Here is a 15,702-nt window from a genome sequence, read left to right as displayed (position 1 = left end):
ACAAACATAAGCTTAAGAACTTTTCCATAAATCATGTTGACTTACATTTTTGTGTTTTTGAAACTACAGGTGACATGTCGTCAATAAACAATACTTTGAATAACCATCAACTGACTCATCTACAGTCACTATTAAACAGCAATCAAATGTTTCCTTCAAATCAGCAACAGCAGCAACTTCTCCACGGGTACCAGAATCTTCAAACGTTTCAAGGACAGCCCACAATTCCTGGTCCAGGCAACAGCTCAAATCCTATGGCTTGTCTTTTTCAAAACTTTCAGGTACTTTCTAGTTATTTTCCTGATATTTGATAACAGTAGTACAGGTGTGGGGGGGAGAGGGTGGGGAACCATAGTAGTAGTAGTAATAGTGGTAGCAGTAGTAAAATTTGTTAACCCATATTTTATAGGGTTTTTCAGATTATAAAATCCTTTCCTTATAACAGCCCTGAAAATAGGCTGTACGCATTTTATGTTCCTCATTTTACCAAGCCAAAAACTGAAATTCAGAATGGTTAAATAATTTGCTCAAAGTCTAGTGAATATCAGAGCTAGGTCTTGAACTTCAAGCCCTGTAGTCTAAACTAGACTGTGCTGCCTTTCCTTCCTAGATAATTATAATAAGAAACAATGTCTGTGATTAAACATTTAAGTGTATTGCTTCCTTTTATTAGAATTATTTTTGTAATCTTCTGAGACCTGTTAGTAACTGTAATAAGATGCTGATATGCCATTATAAAGTATGCTAATAAAGAAATATTTGTGATCAAAGTGGATAATGTTAGCGTTAGGAAAAGTAAAATCAAAATATTTGGAAACATTTAATAAAATGAAGAATTGGGTTGTAAATAAAAAGAAGCCACTCAAAATCACAGCTTATAAATATTTCAACTTCTTTTCTGTGTTGGGGAAGAGGACAGGAAATCTAAATTCACAGAGGAATATCCATAATGGGTTTTTATAAAGGTGGAAAAATGTCTTGTCCTTAACCCTCCCTCCTTCCCTCACCTCCCAACAGCCTTAAGTATAGGCCATTGTGTAGCCCTAAACACAGTTGTGAATCTGGCCTGCCTTCACCCCAAAGGTAAGTAGGAGAAGCAGTCCACTGACTGGTCTCCAAATTCTGCATTAAGTAGTTCTCTACACCAACTAGTGTAGAGTGTAGTACACAACTTAGATGTGTTGCCCATAAGGCAAAATAGGAAAACTTAATTGTTTTAGGTTCCAGGGAGCATCAGCTTTAGGGGAAAAGTTAGAATGAATAGAAAAGTTTTATCTTAAATGATAGAAAGGTTTTGTATTAATTGGATTATTAGTTTTTTTCCTAAGTTTGTAAAATCAGGTCTTTGATTTGATTTTTTTAATAAATATTTTTAAAGTTATCTTCTCTTATGCTTTCCTTATAACTTCTTAACTTAGAAATTGATGACAATAGATCAGTGGTAATACAGGTTCGCTAACACTTCTTTAAAACTTGTCAGCTCTGTTACAGAACAGTTAGGAAAATTGTAAAGAGCATTTCACGTTATTTCTATCTAAAAACTTCAGAACTGCAAATGATATAACATTTCACTGTTTAATAAAAAATGATCTAGCATTTATTTATTCTAGAATAACTAGACATTTTAATGAATTAACATTTGCTTCAAATTGCCTGGTCCCCTTTTGAATCTGAACAATGCTGACTACTTTGTGTTCTTTCCCTCTTAAAACCATTGATCAAAAAGTACATGACGGTGTTTTTAGAGCAATCACTTATAAACATTTTGTATTCATTTCCCTCAAAGTTGATTGCTATACAGCTGTTAGTAGGAATTAAAACATTAACATTCCTTATAATAAAAAACCCTGACCTTTCTTACTGTAATAATAAAATATTATCTTACACCTTTCTGTGTTGTCATTTTTTCATTTTTTTGAATCTCCTTATTATCTCTGTGTTTCCTTCATTTTTCATCCTTATTATCAGTTAAAATGTGAAAATGTAATTTCTCTCAGTGAGGACCCTAGTGTTTCTCTCTCACTGTTTCTTTTGTACATTTGTTTAAGGTGAGAATGCAGGAAGATGCAGCTCTCCTGAATAAAAGAATGAGCACTCAAAGTGGTCTGACAGCACTTCCTGAGAATTCTAACACTACACTTCCTCCTTTCCAAGATACAGCCTGTGAGTTGCAACAGAGGACTGAGCCAACACTGGGACAACAGGCAAAGGCTAGCCTCAATGTGGCTAGTCAGGGTGATGCTTCAGTAGATGCAATTTACAAAGCAGTTGTAGATGCTGCAAGCAAAGGAATGCAAGTTGTCATCACCACTGCAGTCAGCAGTACAACTCAGATGAGCCCAATTCCAGCTCTGAGTGCCATGAGTGCCTTCACTGCCTCAATTGGTGACCCATTAAATCTCTCTAGTGCTGTCAGTGCAGTAATTCATGGAAGAAACATTACTGGTGCAGATCACGACAATAGGCTAAGGAATGTAAGAGGGGCTCGCCTCCCAAAAAATCTGGAACATGGGAAGAATGCAAGCGAGGGAGATGGATTTGAGTATTTCAAATTGGCAGGTTGCAACACACCTAAAAAACTGTGGGAAGGAGAGCAGAGTCCTGGTGGAGAGATAAACAGATGGAAGTGTGAGGAATTTTTAGATCACTCAACCCATATCCACAGTAGTCCCTGTCATGAAAGGCCCAATAATGTCTCCACACTGCCATTACTTCCAGGAGAACAGCATCCAATTCTGTTACCACAAAGAAACTGTCAAGGGGATAAAATGTTGGAGGAAAATTTCAGGTATAACAACTACAAAAGAACTATGATGAGTTTTAAGGAGAGACTGGAGAACACTGTGGAAAGATGTGCACATATTAATGGAAACAGGCCCCAACAGAGCAGAGGGTTTGGAGAATTGCTGAGTGCTTCAAAGCAAGACCTAGTCATGGAGGAGCAATCTCCAAGTTCGTCAAATAGCCTGGAAAGTTCTCTAGTTAAAGACTATATCCATTTTAATGGAGATTTTAATGCCAAAAGCATTAATGGGTGTGTGCCTAGCCCTTCAGACGCTAAAAGCATTAGTAGTGAAGATGACCTAAGGAACCCAGAGTCCCCTTCTTCAAATGAGTTAATACATTATAGACCAAGGACGTTTAATGTTGGTGACTTGGTCTGGGGCCAAATCAAAGGACTAACTTCATGGCCTGGCAAATTAGTACGAGAAGAAGAAGTTCACAGTTCATGTCAACAAAACACTGAGGAAGGGAAGGTATATCAATCTATGTTATACTTATTTTCAATGCCAGATTGTTTATCAATCAATTTTTGCTTGATGTCACTTTTATGATTGGCTTTATAGTGGTTGAATTGTGTTTCTTCTTAACTCATTGCTGTCCCACAAAATTGGAGTATAAATGAAGAGGTGATTGTAGTTACCAAAATGACAGTGAGTGTCATTTTAATAAATAATGTCTGTAGAGCTGAGGAGGTTCAAGGGGCCTCCTATCTGGGATCCTAATTACTAAGTTGTTGCAAAGTATGCCCACTTCTTCTACATCCTCCCAACCCTGGGTGTCATGCAAAGAGACTAGAGGAAAAGTAGGTTTTAATGGTAGTAAATGGCAAAAAGGATTGAGCAGCTGTTGGAGGCCCAAAAGTATTCTGGCCCCCCCCAGTTTCATAAGGTGGTCAACTTTATTGCCAATTGAGAGTGCCTCTACATTTTTTTCCAGCTTAACATTAGAGCAACAGAGAGGAGTTAAATAACATCATTATTATATACTGGAGGTATTTTCTATGTTCTGAATGATGTCTCTTTATAGGAAAAATCCTAGCCCTTTCTAACATATGGAAGTATTTAGGGTTGTAGTCTGGTTCTGATTAACTCAACTCAATCCCATAAATTAAATAAAACTCCTTCCTGAAACTACTGTTCAGTTTAGAAAAAATTAGTATGAGACCTCAGACCTTTTTTCCCACATGTGAAAGCATTGACTCAATTTGTAAAGTTTAAAAAGAAGCTTAAAAACTGGTAGAAAAATGCATTTCTAACTAGAAACAGATAATGGTACAGGTGCCACATGTATGGTGGGAAAATATGTAATTTTTGGTCTCTAAATCTTGCAAGAAGTTCTTATGGAGATGAAAACAGTTTGTATTATATCTTTTCCTTATTTCATAGTATAAAACTGATTCAATCTAGCTCAGACTTATGATTCACTTAGATTTGGTGACAGGAAACCAAAAATGCTTCATCCTCACGATAAGAAGTCTGTCTTTCTCCAAAATCCTGACAAATAGTTGAATGTTTTGTATGTAATACCTAATTAATATACACCTATAAGGACATCATGTCATAATGATGACTCTGGCTTTGGTAAAGGAGATAATTCAGCATCTCTTCTATTTGCAAAACATGTTATTCTCCAATCCCTCTGAGACCAGAGACATCTATTCTTTCATTTGATAAACCCAAACATTTTTATTCTCCAATCTGTACAGTAAATAATTAGAGGCAACTAAAAAGGGCTTTTGTCATACAAATAGAACCACTACATACAAAAGATTTAGAACAGAACATTTTGCTGATGTATGATAAGTCTTTCGTATACATGTATGACTTCAGAAAAAAAAATAATTAAAGAAATATTGGAGCATTTGCTGTCCCCTTGAAATCCATTCTTTCAGTTATAGATGTGTAATTTAAATAATGTTCTTTCTTCTCCACAAAATAAACATTTTAATTATTTCACAGCATACATTGGCCCTAGCCCACAGATTGACTTGCATTTACCAACTTATAGCCAGATTTCAACTCTATGCAGGTGTTAAGGGAAATGAACCTTTCAAGGATATAATCTATTAAACTAAAAAAGAAAAAAATCAGTTGATAAATGGTGTTCTATAAATGGCATCAGGTTAGTGAGCAACTATTACTAACTCATTCTATACTAACACTAGGATAATATTGCCTTCATTATATACTTGAATAACTAATTACTACAATATTGTCATTTTTTTTGTAACAAATACATTCCTGAAAAAAAAAAGTGTTAACTATAGTATTTATAGATATTTAAAATTCCTTTAATTTACATTAAATTTTTGAGACCAATTCCCAAGGAAAAACTTTTTGTCCCAATATGATAAAAAAATATAGCAAACATTTTTAAAGCACTTACTTAGAGGCAACTGGTGGCACAGGAGATCGAGTGGTAAGCCTGGAATCGGGAAGTCCTGAGTACAGATCCAGCCTCAGCCACTTACTAATTGTGTGATCCTTGGCAAATCACTTAACCTCTGTTTGTCTCAGTCTCTAAAGACATAAAATGTGGATAATAATAGCACCTCCCTCCCAGGGTTTTTGTGAGAATCAAATGAGATAATATATATTTAAAAATCGCCTAATACTGCCTGGCAAATAGTAGGCTATATATAAATACTTATTCTCTTCCCTTCCCTGCCATTTAAAAGAAAATTGTAAGTTTATTCCAAATATTCATAATTTAAATAAAATATTTTGCCATTATTAAAAGAGCAGGATGAAGCACTTTACAGTGCTCAAAGGTACCATGCTTTTTAAAAATAATATATTCGCTAGCATTCTCCTCACTTTTGCAGGTTAAAAAAAAGTGTTACACCCCAAACAGCATGGAATAAATTTACTTCATTTTGTCTTTGAACTTATAACCATTGCTGCTTCCTATAAAATCAGTACTAAAAAACGCTTACCTCCAAACTTGCCAGTTGTCACTTCCCACTTTTTGCCAGAAGTAAGTAAAGTGATCCCTATTGAGGTTAACAATAACCCTCTTCAAAGTTCCTCTAACTAGGTCTAAAAACTTTTAAAGCAATAAACCTCAGCAGTCATGAGAATGATAATAGTTAGGAATAAAATGCTCTATTATAAAGTACCCCAAAACTTCTCACTCATGACTTTAAGTGTGTAAATACTGGTCTAGAGAGAAAAATCTAAGGAATCCTTTTATAGTGGGATATCATTTTATTATGTACCTGTTTCTGTGTTTTTATGACCAGATACATCCAATATTCTCATTCCACTGGTTAACAGGTATTTCTTGAATTCTTAAAATTTACTGAGATCTTTATTAGGTGTTGTAGGAATTTTCATTTCCAAGTCTTCAACCCATGTTAATATTGCTTTGCGATGAGATACAATTACAATCAGACTAGAAATCTTAAATAGCAGTTGTGTTCACAAGTCCCTGTCATAATCAGAAGGCCTGACTTCTAGTCTTAGCATCACAAATTTTACAGGATGTATAACTGAAACGGTATTTCATTTTGGTAAGATGTATATATTACTTAAATACCTGTATAGTGTTAAATATTCTTAAAGTTTAACATGTATTTTTAAGTGTTATGTAGGAATAGCTTAGGGTTCTTTGAAAAAAAATTTAGTTGGTAACATTGAAATATTGTGTTGAGGCTTTATGAAAAACTCTTATAAGGCTAGAGTGAAGAAAATTATAAAGGACTATGAATTAAGAATAACTTTTTTCCCATCTGAACTTGTGATTTCTTTTCAATCTCCTTCTTTCCAGCAATACAGATATGTAACTTCATATCTTAGAGAATTGCCTAGGGTACTAAGAGGTTGAGTTTTGCCTCTAGTCATGCAGTTAGGTTTGTTCAAAGTAGTACTTGTACTCTTCTGTGTCTTTCTGATTCGAAGGTTCTTGCTGTGCCGCACTGACCTTAAGAATCACTCAGACTCCATGTGCTGTTATCCCTATCAGGCTCTCATATAGCTGAAGCACCATATAAATGTTAGCTAATTATTATTTCCTGAAACCTACAAAAAGAGAGTGAGAGAAGGAGAAAGCTATATCCATGAGTCTTCCAAATACCACTGAATAGAACAAATATGTTTTAATAATTAAAATTGCTTGTTGATACCTGAAGAGCATTACAACTACTCTCTCTCATTATTTCTCCATGTTTTCAAATTATATTTGGTAGTTTCAGATCTGTCTAAGTCTTCTTTGCTTGCTCCCAGATACTGAGATCACTGTACTGCATTATGGACAATGTTAGATTTTAATGTTTAATGTGGTAGAATCATTGTTTTCCTGCACATTGAGCTTTTAGAATTTGCCATGTTTCTTAGGCCATAGGATTTTAAAGTATCACTTTATCATGTTTTACTATTAAAGTGTATTTATTGTACAACAAAATCCATAACCTACTAATGTTAAATTTGTGATGGTTTGACATTTGCTTTTGCAGTATCTTAATGAAGGAAGGGTTTGTCTAAGTAATTTAGGCATAAAAAGATTATAGAGCATATATTTAACCTAAGTGAGTTAAGAATAAACTGTTTTTAAGAATTTCAGCCCATTATACAAGTTGGGAGAATGGATTACAACTGTATCTTCCATATTCATATGATACTCTTCTTGGAAATAATCATAGCAGTTGTTTTAATTTGCTAAGTACATTTAAGAGATGTTTTAAATGAATTTCTTTTAATATATTCTAAAATCAAATTTTCTGTTAATTCAGATTGACCTTCCCCATATTCATTTTGAATTACTGGAGTTTTACTATATTCGTATTTATTTATATAAAGCATCATTAGCTAATTGAAACCTCATTGGTTGTAACTTGACACCACAGAATTGTAGAATTTGAGAGCTTCTTTTACAAAGGAGAGGGGTAAGGCCTAAACAGGGGAGTGACTCTCATACAGTCAATGGCCAAGCCAACCTAGAACCCAGGTGTTTTGATTCCCAGGCATTTTGATTCCCAGGCCATTGCTCCTACAACTACCCTAGATTGCATTTCACTGATTCTTTACTAAAAAGTTTTTCTCTTTAGTTTTGGGCTTGTGACCAACTGCTTACTGGGAACAACTTGCTACTTACTCTAAAATGGACACATTAGGTGGCAGATCTGTTTTCTCAGACCTTTATGCTACTTTACAGACAAGAGTTATTTATAAAAGCCAAGATTAGGGCCTACATCTTGCTAGCATATAGAATCATGGGCAGGTGTATACAATTTCAGACTTTGATAAAGATACTCAGTAATAGTTGGAAGAAAAAGTTTTTTCATTTCTGGTACATGGTACGTGTAATATCCTATATGTCTGCTTTAGGACAAAATAATGGATAAAACCCTGTTATTTTTATGTAATTCATACAGTTCATTATAATACCTATTCTCACTTTCCTGAAAAAAAAAATTTCTTATGCTCAGCCCCCACCTTGGGACCCTTCAAGCTACATTATTTAACGTTAAAAGATTATTTCATTTTAGTACTTGCAAAGATACAAATGTGGGTGCTTCTTCCACACCTTAGATGATGTTCACGAGATACTGTGGCCAAAGGAAAAGTAGCTACCTGTTGACGCACCTTTTGATGATATTATTCTCTGAACTTAGCTGAAATAGTCATTATATTACAGACATACAATCTATTGCTTAGCCCACATTCGGCACCTTTGCCATTTAGTATAGCTTAGACTTCACTGGCGTGTTTTTTTGGGAAGCCAGTATCACCTTCATACAATGATGAAGCTTCAGAATAGAGACTGAGTAGAGTTGAGTGTTGCTCAACAAATTATTATTTTAAAAAGTAATTTTTTGCTTTCTCCACAAGAGTCATTTTTTTACTGTTTTGTGTAGGCTTTTTGATCCTAAAGTCAATCTTAAATTGATCTGATGCATATTTCTTCGAAAGCCAAATTGAACAAAACAAGTGGGGATAGGAGAAATAGAGGTTGAGATTGAGCAGTGTGCTAATTGTTTATTTGTAATGAAATTTGGACTGGTTGTCTGGTTGAACTATTAGAGACAACTAATCAGTACTGTGAAATCTGATGTTTTATATGTATTTGTAATAGTGCTTGAAATTAGTCACCTGCCTTAAAATGTTCATCTTATTTAGTCCTTTCTTCTTATGTACCATACTGTTTCCAAAGTTAAAACTCATGATTATTTTTTTGGTAGGCAGAGATTGGACTATTAACAGTGTTTATAATTCTAGATAAACATTGTCTCATCATAATTAAAGCCTATAGTGAAGTGGTTTTCTGCCCTATTTTTAACCAATTCAGAGTCACTTGTGCTGACAATATAGAGAGAATAATGAAGGATTCAACTAACCTCATTCAACGACTGGGTCACTTTAAAAATTGAGATAGAGATGTTAAGTGTGAAAGTTGTACAATGAAGTAATGGTTCAAGATTATGATTTATAGAACACTTTTGCTATGTCTTAATTACTGATAATAATTTCTTTATTAACACATCTGTGTTGAAAGATAGTATCTTCTTGGTGTGTGTATGAAAAAAATTTACATATGTTTATGTGTATATAATTTATTTTTTCCCTGTCATCAAGTTATCTCTGAATTCAAAGATCAAGCAGACTCTTTGGAGTGATATTGCATCAACTATCAGTGAAAACCCAGTTTTCCTACAATTTGGATATAACTTCATTTTAAGGGGCTATAGTCAGAATGTAAGTACAACAGGATCTCCTTGAAGAGGAAATAATCAAGGAAAAAGATTAAGGTGGAAAGTCTAGATTTGGTTATCAAAGGGTAAAATGAAAAAGAAAAGAAAATTGAGAAAAGATTTTAAAAGTGAAAGGCAAGATAGCACAAAACCTGATAAAGACTAGAAGATTTATTGTACTCAGCTGAAGAGTTAGCACTCATTGACAATCATTTTTGAGGCAGATCAAAAAGGAAATGAATACATATCACTGCCTGCATGGTTTGTGTTACCCAACACAAAATAATGAAAATGTATATGTTTATATAGAAAATTTATTCATGGATACAAACAAATGGAATCAAATGAGGCAATGCATAGTTTTGTTAGATATAGTTATTTGGCAGTCTTTAATCTTTAGGAAGATGAATTGAGATCTATAGTTTCATTTATTTTTAAAGGTCTAGCATGAGATTTTTCATTGTCACTTTAAGATTAGATTTAAACCAATCTTGTAAAAGGTAAAGTCTTTCATTAGAGCCAACTGTCTGTACAGGTACATAGTTATTTGTAAGTATTAAATACAAAATACCAGAATTAACAATGCTGGCTCAAATCGTAAAAGTTGGAATTAGTTAAATTATTTTAGGTGGACGTGATTAATAATATGTTAGTTCTCTGCCTCGTTTCTTACCTAGCCTTAATCATTGAATGGGTATTGCCTCAATCAAACTGAGACCTGTTAAAGACCTTAGCTTAAATTAAAAAAAAAGACCTTAGCTTCAAAAGGCTAAGGTCTCCCACCTCATCCAGGGTCATCTCCAGTCCTAATCTATATCCTGCCACTGGACCCAGATGGCTCCAGAAGAGAGAGTGAGGCTGGTGACTTTGCACAGCCTCCCCCTCAATTAAATACAATTCACTTGCATGTCATGGCATTACCTCCCTGATGTCATGATCCTCTTTGAAAACGAAGGACAAGCAATAGCAACATTAGTTCTTATTATTTTTTCCCATTTAAGCCCCATAAGCAAACATAAAGTCACATATAAATGGCAGATATTTGAATACCCAAAAAAAGATTCACATACATTTCAGAAGGAAATAAAATGGATGTTTAATCATTGGAACTAAGCTGCTGGGGTGAAAAACTTAACTGAGCAGCTAGGGTCTGGAATAGGGAGGGACAGTGAGAAGATGAATGAGGCCTAAAAATATTGCCCAAAAGGTAAGAAGTGTTGAGGCAAGCTCATTGACCACTGCCCACTAAAACTTAACTCAGAACTAGTCTAGAGTCAAGTGCAATGAAGAAGGAGTATGGGACACATAGCTTTTATGGATACAGTACTAATGGCATTGGTTAACAATGGTCCTGAGCAATAGAAGGAAAGGAAGACTAGAGAAAAATCTGTTTTTTGTGATGTAGTTGATGATAAGAAAGGAGAGTTTCTGCTACCATCTTGCTGGAACTGAGGAGTTATTTCTAAATAACTCTTCTGAGGTAATAAAAGTTTGATGAGTTGCCTAATACCTGCTCTTCTAGTTAAGGTTTTGTGAAAGTATTTGATTTCTAAGAGTTTTGCTTGTTAAGCTTTGACTATTTAATGTTACATTGATGTGTTTTATGTCAAAAGACTTTTTTAAAAAATAATGTTCAGGCTTTCTTTTAAATACCACAATTTCTGTTTTTTTAATAAGTATCTAAGTTTATTTTCCCTTTTTCTGAGGTCAATTAATTAAACATATTTAGAAACTTTTTCAGGTATATTAGTGTTTTCCCATGTAAAAGTACAGTATTTAATACATTATCTTTTGCAATCTACTTAAAAGATATCTTTTAAAATGATGCCTAATAGTATTCACCTCCTAAAATGAAAAGATACTGTTATTCCTGAAGTGAGTCATGGTTTGTACTCTTCTTGGATTCAAGGAACTGTAGCATTATTGGAAAAATTCCTTCTAACAAATTAAACATTGCCATCAGATTATTTGTGATCTTTAAATGAAATGTTCATTATGACAATGTTCAAAAGTTGTATGTAAGTCAAGAAATTGTGATCAGGAATATAGTGTTCGGAAGATCACCAATAATTGTTCAAAAGCTATAGACAGAGCTTGATTTGTATAATGTATTTTTGTTTTATCATTAGTCAAAAACTTTAGAAAATAAACCCAAATAAATTATTACCCTTCACCCCTGTAAAATATAGAATGACTCAGTTGACTTCAGTGATTTCATCCCAGTATATCCTTTAAGTTTAAAGTCTCATATGATTACTTTCATTTACTGTTACTTGTACTGCTTCAAAGAACTGAGTAGGTATGTTCCCTTTTTTTATGCTATATGCTACAATTGCACCAGTGATTTCTAAAGCATTCATTTTAATCAAATACAGAAGTTGTTACATGTACACACACACATGTGCCCCTTGAAGGCAGGGACTGTTTTGTTTGTATCCCTAGCACCTAGAGCATTGCTTTGCACATAGTTGACAATAAATTTTTTTTTAATTAAATTTGTTGACATAAATATCTGTATTCGGTTATACCATGGTTGTGTCAATTATACAAGGCAACACTTCCATACATTCTAAAAGAATGTCAGAGCTGAAAAAAAGACCATCAAGCTCATCTAATGCAACCCTTTATTTTACAGATAAAACAACCAAGCCCTAATTTTTCAGTGACTTGTCTTTGGTTACACAGATTTCTCATTGTTCTCAGTGTTTCTGCTTCCCCATTCTTTCTCTCTCTTTCTCTCCTTCCTTCCTAATCTACTGCTTTGAGTCTGTTATGGGATGAAAAATCAGATAAGCAAATTTATTGGAATGGCACCTAAAATAAGAGTAAAATAGATTGTGAGTCAAGTGTATGTACTTGAGTGCATGGACTTTTTGACTCCAAATTGGACTACTTCCTTCTTGGATCTTATTCAGGTGCCAAATGGTTCCATATTCAGAAGCAATAACACATGAGAATAGAACATTTAAATTTCAACCAAATAGATAACCATCTATTTGCTGAAGATTTTGCTGTCATTTCATTAAATCAGTTTCTCAGTAGTGGCCTTTCTGAAACTGTTAGAATATATTTAAACATGAAGAGTTCTTTGTCATCTAGGCATCAATTGCTAAAGCTTGGTGGATGAGGCAGCTTCTACTGCCTTTGAAATACTCCTATAAATGTGGGAACTCTTTGGGGGTCTTTTGAGATAAAACATGGACATTTTAAATTGAGAAACATCTCCCACTTTTTCTGTATCTTTATGGTAGAAGTTCTCAAACTTTCATCTCAGGACCCCTTTATACTCTTAAAAATTAATGAGTTTTTCTTGTGTTTATTATTGTTGCTTTTAAATGAATTAATATTTTCAAAATTATTAGTTTTAATTTCTATTGATACTTACCACATTTAAAATTAAAACTGATAGTTTTGACATATTTATTAATTCATTTAAAATAACAGTAAAGCCATTACATATTAACATAAATAATGTTTTTTGTGAAAAATAACTATTTTCCAAAACAAAATTTAGTGAGAATAATGGCCATTGTTTTGCCTATTTTTGCAAATCTCTTTAATGTCTGGCTTAACAGAAAACTAGTATGTTTCATATCTGCTTCTGCTTTCATTATATTGTTCTGGTTGAAGTATGTGAAGAAAATCTGGCCTCACACAAATCTGTTGTTGGAAAAGGGAGCAGTATTTTCATAAGCAAATAGCACCTTAGTATCATAAAAAGGTTTACCTTTACAGAGCTCCCCCCTCAAAGGGTCTCAGCCCGGCAGTCTGCAGGCCACTCTTTGAGAACTACCATTTTAGAAAAAGTGCCAGAGCTATCCTCTACAATCTCCTAAAAGTCCAGAACCTTTCCTAAAGTTTCTCATTATATCTGTTTTCAAGAGAGCATGTAAGGAGCTGTGGTGGTTTTAAGTATCTCATCTTGTGGGTAGAAACTAAAAAATAATGTTTGTCATAACCAGTTTCCTGTTTATTTAGTACTTGCCATCACATCCCTGCCAAATTAAGGCCAACAGCCTACAGAAATGCTATTTATAAGCAAAAACTCATCATATGTCATGCTGTCTATATTTTGTCCCACTTTGTCAGTAATGAAGATTGCAACTAGATTTTAAGCTCCTTGAGGATAAGTTCCATATCTTTGTGTCCCTGGGGCCTTCTGTTTGTTGTCTTTAACCAAAAAAAGAAGCAAATGGGCAAAGACAAGGAGCTCTGCTTGGCATCATTTGACAAATTACAGGTTTTCCTCTCAAACTTACCATTTTCTAAGTATTACAGCTTATACTTATCTTCTCTTTGCAGTTTCATGTCCAAATGTTCTTTCATTTCAGTCATTGTTCTTACTTGGAGTCACCGAAGCAGGAATCTCTGGCTGAATGCTAACAGCAGTGTTTTACAGTACCTTGTGGGTGAAAGACCTGCGTGTTCAGCAGTAAAGTAAAAGCAGTGCTTGATAATTGCAGATCTGGGTAATGTGGTTTGGTCTTCATACATTCACTTAGGTGGAGCCCGAGAAGTTGAAGACACTAACAGAAGGTTTAGAAGCCTACAGTCGAGCCCGGAAGAGGAACAGAAAGTAAGCACAATTGTTTCCACTTTTCAAAAATATTATTTGCTGATCCTTTTCCAAAAAAATAATGAAATGCCACCAAGTTTACCAGTGTTGTAGCATGTATGCATTCATTAGTTATCTTTGAAGAATGTCAGATAGTACCATAGGCAAACATCATTTGCCATTAAATCTGTTATCTTCTCATCCTAACAATTTGTGCTTATAATTATGTGGGGTGTTTTTTTTTTAATTTTCTCCTGATTAGCTAGTGGGAAAAGAAAAGAAGGTTTATATGTAAATGTAAATTGTAATATAAATTAACAAGTCAGTATATATTGAGAGATAAAGTTCCCCAAAATAGAACGTGTAGAGTTATAAACAAACTTGGCGGCTAGTGAGTCACAAGTGTCCTAATAAACATTTGTGGTTTTTACATGGTTTAATGTTTTAATAACTTTCATTGGTGGTATTATTATTAACAGTGGCAAAAATAATTGTAGAAAGATGAATCTAAAATGTTTTCTGGACATTTATATCCTGAGTTAATTTTTGTGGCAGAGGTAGAGTGCTTGGGGCACAACCTATACTTTGGCATAACAGAGTTTTTGGATTGTGTATCGTTACTGATTTAATATTAATTTTAAGAATAGAGTATCATGAACAAGTGGTTGGCACGGTAGATAGAGCCCTGGACTTGGAATCAAGAATACCTAAGTTCATATCCTGCTTCAGACACTTACAATCTGTGTGACAGTGGACAGATCACTTAGCCTCTCTCATATCAGTTTCATCATCTGTAAAATGGAGATAATCACAGTCCCTATTTTACAGGATTGTCATGAGGATCAAATGAGATAATGTATGTAAATATCTTTACAAACCTGAAGGTACCATATAAATGTTACAGATTATTATTGTTATTGTTATTATTAATTTAGATATTGCCTAACCAATTTTGTAAAACAAAGTTAGCATACCTCATTAGTTGTTAGCAAACACCTAAAAATAACACAATGGATTCACATTCAGCTGTGATAACACAGACGAATTTTCCAAAAACATACACATTGCAGAATCTTACTATCATGATTTTAAAATGTTAATAGAGTAAGTTCATCAGATTTTCCAAAGTGGAAGTCTAGTGTCAGGGTATTTATGTTGTACGTAAATGTCCGTGCTCCATTCCTACTGCTACCACCCTGGAAAAGTCTGGTCCTTTTTCCGACAGAATCCTTTAAGTACCTTATATCTCAGTCTTATACTGCTACTTCCTCCCTGTCCACTTCAGGAACATTGGGACTACATCATTGACTTGTCACTCCCTTCTCCTTGTGCTCAGCCCTGCCCAGGGTGCCCGTCCTGAAAGCTCTCTCCCCTACTAGGGCCTGCTGCAGCTACTTCTACCCTGGTATCACCTCTAATTAGGGCCCCTGCCTTGCCAAAAATTTTCTCTTCTTCCATATTCTGATTAAACCATGGTATGTTCAAGGTCTCAGACTTAAGTTATGGGTTATCAGACTACTGGGGCCCCAGTGGTGATGCCTCTGAGCTTCTCCACACTTTTAGAGAGGATAGATACTCCCATAGTGATACAATGGCATGGTACAGTGGAAAGATCACAGAATTTAGAGGCAGAGAATTTGGATCCAAATCCTGACTCTGCCACTTAACATGTGTT

At 34.4% G+C, this 15,702-nt stretch overlaps 1 protein-coding gene across 3 annotated transcripts in view; it reads left to right on the top strand.

The window, feature by feature from the left end:
* Positions 1–15,702, top strand: part of MBD5 (methyl-CpG binding domain protein 5) — a 129,682-nt gene that overhangs the window by 99,182 nt on the left and 14,798 nt on the right. For 2 of the 3 annotated variants that reach the window (XM_027835567.1, XM_027835568.1), the window contains exons 8-10: positions 70–281; positions 2,049–3,257; positions 13,975–14,048. In XM_027835567.1, coding sequence (XP_027691368.1) covers positions 70–281; positions 2,049–3,257; positions 13,975–14,048 — 1,495 coding nt within the window. The remainder of the gene's footprint in view (positions 1–69; positions 282–2,048; positions 3,258–13,974; positions 14,049–15,702) is intronic. The other variant, XM_027835569.1, reaches the window with a different exon arrangement.

This window comes from Vombatus ursinus, unplaced genomic scaffold (assembly GCF_900497805.2).
Source record: "Vombatus ursinus unplaced genomic scaffold, bare-nosed wombat genome assembly UNPS02014816.1, whole genome shotgun sequence".
NCBI classification, from domain to species: domain Eukaryota; kingdom Metazoa; phylum Chordata; class Mammalia; order Diprotodontia; family Vombatidae; genus Vombatus; species Vombatus ursinus.
The sequence above is the reverse complement of the archived record's forward strand: the minus strand, read 5'-3'. Positions and strand labels throughout refer to the sequence as shown.